The 11,777-nt window shown below is 39.9% G+C and overlaps 1 protein-coding gene across 1 annotated transcript in view; it reads right to left on the reverse strand.

Moving 5' to 3' along the window:
• ampd3b (adenosine monophosphate deaminase 3b) overlaps positions 1-6,750 on the reverse strand; it is a 50,506-nt gene extending 43,756 nt beyond the window's left edge. Inside the window, exons 1-4 of the mRNA XM_008410887.2 lie at positions 6,462-6,750; positions 3,758-3,980; positions 3,464-3,620; positions 2,676-2,841 (exon numbers count right to left, since the gene is read on the reverse strand). Of these exons, the coding sequence (XP_008409109.1) occupies positions 2,676-2,841; positions 3,464-3,620; positions 3,758-3,980; positions 6,462-6,483 (568 nt within the window). The 5' untranslated portion in view covers positions 6,484-6,750. The remainder of the gene's footprint in view (positions 1-2,675; positions 2,842-3,463; positions 3,621-3,757; positions 3,981-6,461) is intronic.
• Positions 6,751-11,777: the final 5,027 nt, after the last annotated feature.

Genomic DNA, 11,777 nt, shown 5'->3' on the forward strand with positions numbered 1-11,777 from the left:
GGGGGGGGAATCATATTTTATTTATCACTACAGAATGGTTCAATGAATGCGTATATGAAACTGGTGGGTTCGGTACCTCAAAAAAGGTTAAGAACCACTGCATTAAACAATGCTGCTTTAAAGTAAAACTGGATTAAAAGAAATCACTGACTGAAAAAGACAGAAGCAGTCTTTCTGTGGGAAAGTCAGTAGCTGCATTTACATTGACCATAAAGCTGCACAGTTTAACATTTTGAAAATAAATTCGCTGAATGGAGACATGCTAATAAAAAAAAAACAACAAGTCATTTTTGGATGAAACATTTTGGCACTAGAATAAGGTGGGAGGTTTTTTTGGCCATATCGAAATTAGTTTATTTATCATTTCTTTCTCTATATTCACTGACTGGTAAACTGTGGAATGTGTTCACTATTTTAAACACCTGAAGTTAAATTTACAAAATGAGTACAAAGTAAAAAAATCCAGTCTGCTGATCCAGTCTGAGCACTTTGACCTACAAAACATTTCCGCTTTTACTTTTCACTCCTGGCTGTTATCACTACCTTCCTAAAATAATGGCCTAAGGTGATTTTTGCCAAAAGTGATTTTGACAAAAGAAAAAAAAAAAAACACACTTCTGGCAAAAAAAAAAATGACGGGCAATTATTTTAGGAATGTCACAATCTCAGATTTTAATGAATGTCTTGCACTGCAAATCGCTGAGATTTTTAAACATTAACATTTTGTCATCTACTAAGAAGTGAAGAACAAAAGCCATTGTCAGCAACTTAAGAACTTGTTTATATGCAGTATATCGCCAAAAGCATTTGTCCATCCGTCTCTGCTTCAACTCCTCTGGAACAGCTTTTGGCATGGGTCTGTATGTGATTTTCTTTATCCTGTCTTCCGAAAGCGAATTCATGAGAAGAAGGACTGGCTCTCGGTTTCCACCATTATTCACCCTGGTTGTGTTGCATTTGAYTGAGGACAGGAAGGAGTCAAGTTCCAGTCAAGTTCYTCCAAGCCAAACTTGGTCATCCATGGGTTTATGGGCCTTCCTTTGTTCTCATACAGCTGGGAGGATGAAACTGTCTCAAATATTTTGTTGTACTGAAATAGGAGTTTCTTCTATTTCAGTACAATAGAAGAAACTCCTTTTGCATCTCCCGTTCCCTCCTTTTCAATACACTGCTGCATCCGATGGGTTTTTATTGCAGAAGGTGAAATAAGCTTCCGATGCAGCTGTTCACCCATAGAAACTAATCCCACAAAGATTTCTATGCACTCTTCTCAACCTTGTATGAAAGTCACATTAAGTTTGAAGGCCTGAAGGCATTAAATTTGCAGAAATTTGGCATAAACTCTGATTTTACATGTCTTAAAGGGGCAGTATTTTGTGTTTTCTGAGAACATAGGCAGTACCATTCTATAGCACAATAAAACAGCCATGTTACCTTCAGCTGTAAAAAAAAAAAAGAAGCTAAATATCTCAAATATGACTTTAATATRACTTTTTGTAATTTAATGGCTAGAAATTGGGCCTCTCTCTCTATAAGAAACTCCTGCTCTCTCTGAAACTCCACCTTTAGGAAGTCATCACTGCAGTSCTCCTCTTAACTCTTTAACAATGKTTTTACCAGTGTTTCACTGAGAAGTTGCACCAATAATAATCTCATCAGATCCACAGTTCCACTMGGTGTTTGCTAATTGCTTCTGGCTAGTYTGAAGGAGCTGAGTGTGGTAGTCGAGGGTGAGGTGTCCTCTGTGAGGCAGAAGCTTGGAAACAGCAGCTCAGGGGAGGACCTTCGTCTCAAAGGCAGAGCTAGGTCCACCCAGACATTTTGCACAGCTCAATGGTTGCTATGGAGAATAAAGAATTTCTCAAATATGCATGAATAAATCCTGGCAACACTCCAGCTATGTTTTTGATGAGGTAATAAAATTATAATATAATGTAAAGCTCAAAAAACTCAATTTTAGATATTACTGTCCCTTTAATTCCTCATGGTAGGGTTTCTGTTTTTCCCAATCACTTCAGCTTTGCCCTAATACCACTAAGAATTGATTGTGGAATATTTAGTAATAACAAAAATCATGACTAGACTTGCACAGGTGCCATCCAGTCAAGTTATTTCACTGAAATTTACTGAACTCCTTAGATTTTTTCATAAATGTCTGTAGAAGCAATCTGCATATTTAGGTGTTTGTACTTAGGTCAGATGGTCCAATGATCAGGATTTTCATGCCTTTTAAAGAGTAACTGTTTATATAAAGTTACTCTTATGTTTTGCAGAAAAAAAAAGATACAAAAAACTGTCCTAGCTTTCATCATGTATGAGTCAAGTCTTTGTACTCGGTAAACACTTCTGGTTGTGTGTTCWTTCATCTCGAACCAGGAATAGCCTGACTGGCCTTGTGTCAGACACACACTGATACACATAGAGAGGAGCTGAAAATAGCAGTGAAAGATACTACTTTGCATTTTATCTTTACATACAATGCTTGAAATCGAGCTTGAAACAACAAATGGAAAGAATTTATCCCTGTGCTTCATACATCGTCAGTGCTCGAGTTGCATCTGATGAGTTTAAGAGCGGATGTCTGAAGATTAGCATCTGCAAGAGTGGGAGTGCAAACTCAGTAAATGTAGTGAATGCTTTGATGGAGTAACATTAGTTTAAAGATCTTACTGTACCTGGCAGAACCTCGTCTTCTTCGCTCCACTTCACATTCTCTCCATCGCGGAGGTACTTCGCAGTGGTTCTTGGGAAGCGGTGGTACACCAGCTTGGAGTATTTCTCTCGGATGACGAGGGCCTTAAAGAGACTCCTGGCTGCTTGTTCGTAATCCTCAACTGTGACCTGGAAACATTAAACAAGTTTAATGGAGAATTCACACCAGCGCTYTMGCGTGTTACTAGGTAAACGAGTAGAGYTTCTAAGGAAACTCTAGCTCCACCTAAAAGCCTCGGTCTTGGTTYGATTGAAGTGAATTTTGTTGCAGTTCGGATGYGTATGTGAAAAACAAGTGGACCGGAGAACGCTCAAAGGCAGGAAGTGAACTACAGTGCAGGGCATTCTAGGTAAATACAACCAAAACAAATGTGAGTGTTTCAAAAGCTGGAGAAATGGCTCCTTTTGTCTATTACCAAAGACAAAAGAGAAATCTTACAACATTCTACAGTCTGTCCCGTCCTTCTTGTGTATATAATTGTGGCTCCCAGGGATTTTACACACCCTTACAAGGAGTGATCTGGGTCTAGAGAATAAATGTAATATTTTGGGTCATTAAAAGTAATGATAATTATAGGACAAACTTAGGTAGCAAGACAAAATGTTGCAGGTCCAGTGATTTTCCCTTGTCTCCTWTAGCCCGATTCATGTTTTGGTTGTATYGTTTCTGGTTTGGATCTTCAATATTTATCACGGTGGCTTTTTCAATACAGACTTGTGTTTTTGCTATGTGTCCTTAAGTAGTACGCACCCCAGCACAGTAATCCCCACTGATGGTAACTCTCTGGTACTCYGGGAAGTTTTCTGGGATAAAGGCTTCGGCCCCTCCTGACGTAGTCAGTGGAGACGCCCTCCAGTCATCCTGYAAAGACATGGACTGGGAGCGCTTCAGCAAGAAGGTCTTCTTCCTGAAAGGGGAAGCAACAGGATCACATGACAAGCTGCAAGCTCACCTTCATAAAACTGTTCTAGTTCATAAAACTTTAAGTTTTCACTGTTGGGTACAGATGAGTTGAAGGTTTCCGAACAGTAACCCATGATGTACCTCTTCACTGATTCCTGAGATTGCTGCTCGGCCAGCTCCTTTTGCATCTCCCGCTCCCTGTCCTCGTGCAGGCCGATGGGACAGTCCTCCGGCACGCTGAACAGGGCCATGGCGTCCTTGGTGTCCTCCTCTCTCAGGGCAGAAGCATACACTTTCTCCGCCATGAGCCGGATCTTCTCATCCGCCACGCTCAGAGACATCTTCGGGAAGAGCCGGGCTATGTCTGGAAAAAGAGTAGCATTTTAGAGAAGCTCTTGGATTCATGTCACAAACTATCACAGGTAACCATTTTGTGGTAACCAGTGATAGACCCTGTCCATGGGAGCCCGTGAGCTTTTACCCWRTACACAGTCCTGCAAGGTTGCACTGAAACCAACTGCACTTTTACATGTTTTTTTTTCTGTGTGTGTGGTTTCGGGGACTGACAGTCTGACGGGACAACCCCATCATTTCTCCACTGTCCAACCGTGACATTTGCTGCAATCCTCCTGAGCTTTGTGCTGAGACCCCGAAAGAGGTAAGGATCATTTCGTAAGAATCACATKTATATTTGTATTAGTTTTTATTTATCTAAGCAAGTTRCCAACATACTAACATTATTTTAGAGATGGCAGTAAAAACAYGTATCAAAGATAAACCAGAGACATCTGAATTTGAGTTTGAGGTGGGAGTTGGTGGATGTTTTGCTGAGCTTCATCTGACCTCTAGTTTGTAAACAACTTCCAAAAGGCTGTTCATGTTTCTGTCCAACATCCCGGCCAGGTTACAGTCAACACATTTTACACTGCYGCTAAGAGGCCCAGTACCGGTGTTGAAAACGTAAGRCCACAATTYATTTAGTGGACAAACGGAAGCGCATCCCACAAAAAAATATTTTTCATTWGGAAAAACATGCATTTTTCTCTGTCCCTTTCTMAGTTTTTCACTGCTTTGTGTTGGTCTGTCACATAAAATCCCAGCAACGTACTCTGAAGTTTATGGGTACAGCAGCTGGAACAATGTGGAAACTGAAACATGWACACAAGACTCCAGATAAAAACATGAATATAAAGTTTTAGAGGCTCCTGGGAGATTACTGCAAGTCCATTTGGACTGCAGCACACTTCCAAAGACATTATAATAAAACAGTCTGGTTTATTTAGGCTGGTTTATTTAGGCTGACCTGGATCTCTTTCACATCTGTGGCATGGCGCCTGGTGCTATATTTACCCCCCTGGCTTCTGTGAATTTGTATTTTGATCAGATCAGAAGAACAACAGCAGAGTTTTTTTGTTTTGTTTTTTTTTTTTTTTAGACGGCTCAGCTGGCTGGCCAAACAGTCCCTGCTGTGAAAGCTTCTGTTGCTATCCAGAACCAGAAGGAGATGTGTAGCTATTCTGACCTCCGTGTCATCACTGTTTCTGGCGTTAATGTTTGTGCCAGTCAGTGGGCCGCGTGGAGTTTCAATCAACAAGTAGGACATGAAGATGTGTGTACGTCCCAGAGTATTGGGTGACACAGGCAACGCTGTCAGAACTTTGAACGCTCTTGGCTCCCCAGAGACGACCGCAGGACTATTTACCTTCACACTGACACACTTTCTAAAGCTTTCATTCTGGCCGAAACAAASCTCTTGTAAAAAATGCTTAGATRTGTTGAACATTTTTATGTGTTGTTAACTTACCACCAAAGATTTTAAACTATTAAGGTAGTTGAAAGGATATTTTAGTGGTTGAACTAAAGTAAAGCAGTGCAAAAATAGTGGAAGAAAAATGACAACCACACATAACACTACTTCACAAATAAAAATCTGAAAGGTGCGGTGTGCAGACGGAAAGAGAGGAATAGACAAAGAAACAAAGAAAGAAACAGAAAAAGCAAGAAACAAAGAAATACAATTACAAATAGAAACTTTTTAAAATAAAAAAAAAATCAAAAGAAAGAGAATGAAACCTACAATAACATGGTGTGCATGTAAACTGAAAAGGCTGGACGAGATGAGCATCAACCAGATCAAACTCAAGACTGACTCCAGAGGAGCTGCAGAAAAAGTTCAGCTGTTGGTRGAAGAAAACCATTCCAACTTTAGAGCAAAGGTTATCACAAACACMTGAAGAGGASAGCAAAGTTTAACCWTTGGACTGGAAAAAACTCAGCACATCACTGTGGATGCACCATCACCATGGTGACAAATAGTGGTTGTGGCATCATGCTGTGGGTTATGAGGGATGGGGTCAGATCTGATGGGATGATGGAAAGAACTAAACACAAAGCAAGACTAGAAAAAAAAACCCTGTTAGAAGCTGTAATACAGGGGAAATGGATGGTGTAGAGCAAAACATTCTCATTTGACTGGAATGGCCCAGTCAAAGCATAGTGCTACATCTGTTTGAGAATACATGGCAAAACTTGAAAATGTGTGATCTAGAACTGCAAAGCTCAGAGATGTAAATTGCCGAAACCTGTGGCTGTTTGTGCCGTATGTTCAATATTCAAAACATTTGTGAAGCTACCATACATGAAATGATTCCCCACCTTATACAATATGAATCATCACGCTTTAACCGTCATGAAACTGAGAATAACATGTTCCTAAAGTATTGCGGCCTTTCGCTCCCGGCCAGTAGGTCATGAAAGCCCATCCTGACCAACACTGATAAAACTGCCATCACATTAGCAYCACTCTACAGATCCACAACACGTCAGATTCCACTCCGTCTCTTACCTTCTGCAGTGATTTGGGCCATGTTTGTTTGTTTTTCTCACTCTTTTTTTTCTGCTAATTCAAACACTTCAGCTCTCATAAGAGTGAAAATCACTATCTAAAAAATAAAAAAATAAAAATGTCAGCTTCAGGTTGCTGGTTCTTAACACTTATAGAGGGTTTCTGCAGACACCTGGCAGTGTCCTGGACGTCGGAGGGTTTTTTGTTTTTACGCCTGTGATGCTTCTCGTCGAAGCGTCTGACTGCGACTGGGCTCGGWCCCGCTTTGCTCCGCTGTTTATGCCCTCCAGTGACAGCGCGCATGAAGCAGCTGCTAGCTGCTGCTGTCTTAAGTGTCCCTTTCTATCCAGCTATTTTCGGATGTTGAGAGCGTCATAGCAACATGGGCCTCTAATCCGAGCTGGCATGGCCGAGCGGGGCTGATAACAGGGGCGGCTGTCTGTGGTCCGGGTCAGTGGGAATAAAAACGTCGGGGCTCTTTAGGTCACGTCAAGGTCCTGAGAATAGATTTCAAAACATAACGCTTTGTGGAGAAGAAACAAACTCAAGGGCCCAGATTTCCACAGGGAAATTTGGGTTTTTAGAAACATGCCTCTGTTTAATGCTGAGAAGAAATGCTGTCTGTTGGATATTTTGGGTGGAAAAACAAAATGACTATAAAAGACGAATCCAGAAAACAATGTATTACTGAAACGCAAGGGAAAGGAACATTACGCTACATTCACACAGTGGATGAAAGCAGCTCAAATCAGATTTTTTTTTTTTATTTATTGGCCATATGAGATCTTTTCACGCAAGCCTGAATGGCACCAATTCTGATCTTTTCATCCCCCCAAAAAATCTGATTTTAGCCACTTCCAAATGTGGTGYTAAATTGGATACAAATCCGAATGTTTCCAAGCGCCTGCTGCCTGAATGGCATTTTATCCGACATTTATGTCACTGACGTGAGACAGGCGTCGCAATTTGGCACCGGAAGAAGCCAGATCAGACATATTTCAATGTGAAAATCCTAATTATGAAATTATGAAAAAAAAGTCTGTAGATGTGTTTCCACTGACCATAAAACTGTGTAAACTGGAATTACAAAAAAAAAAAATTTGTTTAATGAAAACATGTCAATTCTGAAAAATCCCACGATTTTTGATAAAAAGTTTTGGAGAAAGGATGAGGTGGGGGGGGTTTTTCCGGCCATATCAAAATAAGTGTATTTCACAAAACTGAGATCGAAACAACCATTCAGCTGTGCAAAACGTCTTTTTTTGCATAACATGAGTCATGATCAACAACTGAAATGTTACCACTGGCAGAAAAAAACAAAGAAGACAACAAGAAGTCAAAATATCGACAAAGTTTTGCACACATTGTAAAGRAAGCAGCTTTCATCACATCACAACCCCACCACTCCTTCTCTACAGAAATTGCAGTCAATGCTCAACAAATCRGCGTTACGATTAGTCRTGCTTTATTTTTCTAGCTTCCTTTGTCTTATGATCTTGTGACAATCCTGTCTGCTCCCATTGCTGAATAAATTTTAAAATCCATCCATTATYACTTCCATTGCTGCTGTGTGACGTCAACATTCTTCTTCTGCGCATGCGGGTTCTTCAGGGAAGTAAACCATTACTTCCCTGAAGTAATGGTTCAGAAGTCTGACACTGATCGTAAACAGTCGGATTTCATGACCTGTTCATAGACTCTACTCKACGCCTTTTTCATAGTGACCTAATTAGGATATACAATCCCTGGCAAAAAACAAACAAACTTGAGAGTGACTACTCGAGGCATTTCAGTCAATATTTGTCAAAGAATGAATAACCGTTGGGAGTTTTATGAACTCCCACATGATACTGAGACAGGACGSTGCCTGTGCAGTAAGTCCAGTCATGAAACTTCCTCCCTACTACTCTATAGACATTTGTTGGAGGTATTGTAGACCAACAGCCACTCAGCGGCTGAGTGGTACGCAGTGTGAAAACTTCAGAACTGAGTCAGGTCTGTGCATGCAGAGGTTGCCAACTTTCTGCAGGGTAAATAGCCCAAGACCAACTACATCTGCCTTTCAGATTAGCTCAATAACAGCTTTAGGAGATGGGTTTCCATGACCAAGCAATTGCTTATGAACCTTAACATCACAAAGTGCAATGCAAAGCTTTAGCTTTAGTGGCGTAAAGCAAGTTGTTACTGGCCTTTAGAGTTGTTCTCTGAAGTAATGAAACACCTTTCTTGGCTTGGCAGGCCAAAGAACAAATATACGTTTGCTAGGCGGCTGTCAAGAGAGACGCGTTTAGCTGACATCATGTGTAAGGTTGGCTGGGTGGAGGCTGGGTGGAGGTTGGGCTCGGCACCGTTAAAACAATAAAATGAACTCAATGTCTCCAACGCTGGAACGCCTGAGCTGCCTTGACGATGGCATACATCTTGTATTTCACAACTTGAAAAACCTGTTCAAAGTGCTATGCAGTCAGAAGGTCCGTTGTTTCATAATTCAAACTTTGTGATAACTGTTTGAGGACGGCCACTTCCTGTTTCAACGTGAACATAGCAAGCGCCACAGGGACGGAGATGAGCAAGTCCAAAGAGTTGGAACGTCACTGACCTACAGAGAATCATCAGGATAAACCAGAGCAGGGACTGTTCATCTAATATCAGTGTCAGAACAAAATACACTTTTTTTTATCACTGTCTGAAGTTAAATCTGACCAAACCTCTTGTTTAAGTCACAATTATTATGAGATTTTTATTTTTTTGTAGCCATCTTCGTTTGTATACGTTTGGTCTGTATTGGGGATAAATGTCTTCTAAACTGTTTGACTTGGGTTTTTGATAATATAGAACAGAGGGTTAAAAACTTATCTTTAGAAAAGTTGCATGAACTCATCGACATGTACAGAAAATTATCTAAATTTCACCAACTTAATGTTTTACATTGAAAGCTGAAAAAAAAATCTGGTGCAGGACTAAGCTCCATTCTGTAAATCTGATCTGTGAACCGTTTTATGACCATGTTTGGACATGATTGATAATAGAATATTATATCTCAGTGGCGAAGTCCAGCCGAGATGCAACAAWGTAYGAATTCAAATTGTTTTTGCTTCATGGATCCAAAACGGTTTCCTCTTATTAACTTAAGGAAAATGTTATTAATTACATCCATGTAAGTGAATCTTGAATATTGCTTTTCTAAACCAGGATATGCTATTAAATTAAGCAGTTTAATATCATAAATGTTTTTATCAAGAATTAACGATCCTACATTTCTACCAGAAGCAGAAAAAGTCTGGATGTACTCATTAAAAAACACTCATTGATTGAACATTTCAGTTAGTTTTAGATAACCTCTTGTTATTAATCATAGAAACAACTTTTTACAGGTTTATGTAGATGTTCCTACAGTAGAAAAACGACTCACTGAGGCATTTAATGGCTGTTCTGTGGTATGTTACAAAACAGCACGTGCACTTATGTTAAAGTACATTCCTTATATTTTGCACACATCACCTGGTGTGGAATGTCAGTCGGTGGCTGTATTTACATGAACATAACCCTACAGGTTAATGCAAAACATACCGTGATGCATCACCAGCATGCACTGTTATGACAGTGAAAGAAACCGTCAGCCCTGATGTAAATACCTTTTCACTATTGCAGAAAGATTTTAAGCCTTTAGAGATTTCTGGGGTTTTTTGTTTGTTTCTGTCACACTTAAAGGGTTTAGATCATCAGTCYAAACCATTTTGGGCTTATGTTGAAAAGTAACTATACCTAAGGCAGAGAACTGGTTGTACCAGACCTTTGACAACAACAACTGCCATCAAGTGGTGGAACAACKAGCAACAGGTTTTGTATAACTCTGTAGCTGGAATCCYGGCACACTTTAATTCAGAGAYGCTGAAAGGTTTTCCAGCCTGAAYAACCTCTTCAGGGTCACATGACAACATTGAAAAAGTCCAGACTTTAAACAAGGCAGCTGAAGAAAAAACTACTTTTTTTGGTTGAGACATTCAATAATGGGTTTACTGGTGTGTTTTGGACCCCTGTGTGCTTGGTCATGCATTTTTCTTCAGAATTGTCTGAATGCTAGACCGTCACTCTACCGCATGTATGTTCTTCTAAAATACTGTGTTAGTTAGAGGTCAGACATGGGTGCTCAACCCGGTTCTTTTGTGACCCARATGAGTCGCTGATGCACTCTTTGTTTTGGTAGTGCAGCCACTCCTTCAACGGTTTGATGTTTTAGCTTTGTAACCCTTTCCAGACTGATGCATGTCAGTGATTTGTACATATGAYATGGTGTTTGCATTCGGGTGTTTTCACATAAACACTCTGTTGGGCTACGGTTGACTCTAAATGCATCTTGTATCGAGTAGTACCATGTAGTTTTTCATTGATGTTGAACTCAGCTCTCCGTTTAGCTTTTTTTTCTCTCTTCCTGCAGGTGTAGAAGAAGACTTCTACGGTGTTGTCTTGTATTCTCTCTATCTTTCTTTCTTTATCTCCTTTCTCTTTAAACCTTTTCCCTCAGTTTTCTTTCACATCTTCCTGTCCATTGCATTTGAAATAAACCCAAACTAAGTTTTATTCATAAATATGATTAAAACTTACTTTGGGTTAAGTTTTAATCCAGAAAACCCCCCCGAAATTTTCCACTTGTGAAAGTAAATCTTTTGGGCTTCGCCTTGGCACTCAGACAACAATTCTGAGTGTTGTCTGAGTGCCAACACTCAGACAGCATACATTAAAAAAATAAAAATTTTGTTCCTCTTTATATCAGACCTAATGTGTTGCTTTTTAAAATCTTTTGTCCATATTCATGTTGTCAGATAGGTTCTACTGAAGTGATTTCTTGACTACAGGGCAATAACTTTTCTACAAAGGTTTTGATAACTTTTTTCCCGTTAGTTACCTTGATCTGGGACCTGAAACATTATGTGTGAGAAGAAATGTGTTTGGTGGCAGGTACTTTCTCTCAACATTAAATCCATGTGCTGTCGGTCTGTTTTGGAAGAGCTAAATATGGTAAAGTATAGACATGTCACCATCGATTCCACCGGRTGTTTATTCTTTGTCAGTCATTGTTCATAAGCATGAAAAAAAGAGTCCAAACAAGAACTGAGAGCAAATACATGTCTCTTAGCTCGCAGGCTTCTAGTATAAACCGAGCTGAATCCAAAGAATGCCTAAGATTATACAAACCAACATGAAAAATGTTGCAACTAAAAACCAGCATACTCTCACATGACTCATTCCTGTTTTTGGCTGCAGGCTTTGGGCTGCATTTGTTGATGAAAATACATTTTAAAAGAAAAGAATTAC

The sequence above is a fragment of the Poecilia reticulata genome, linkage group LG6 (assembly GCF_000633615.1).
Source record: "Poecilia reticulata strain Guanapo linkage group LG6, Guppy_female_1.0+MT, whole genome shotgun sequence".
Classification (NCBI taxonomy): Eukaryota; Metazoa; Chordata; class Actinopteri; order Cyprinodontiformes; family Poeciliidae; genus Poecilia; species Poecilia reticulata.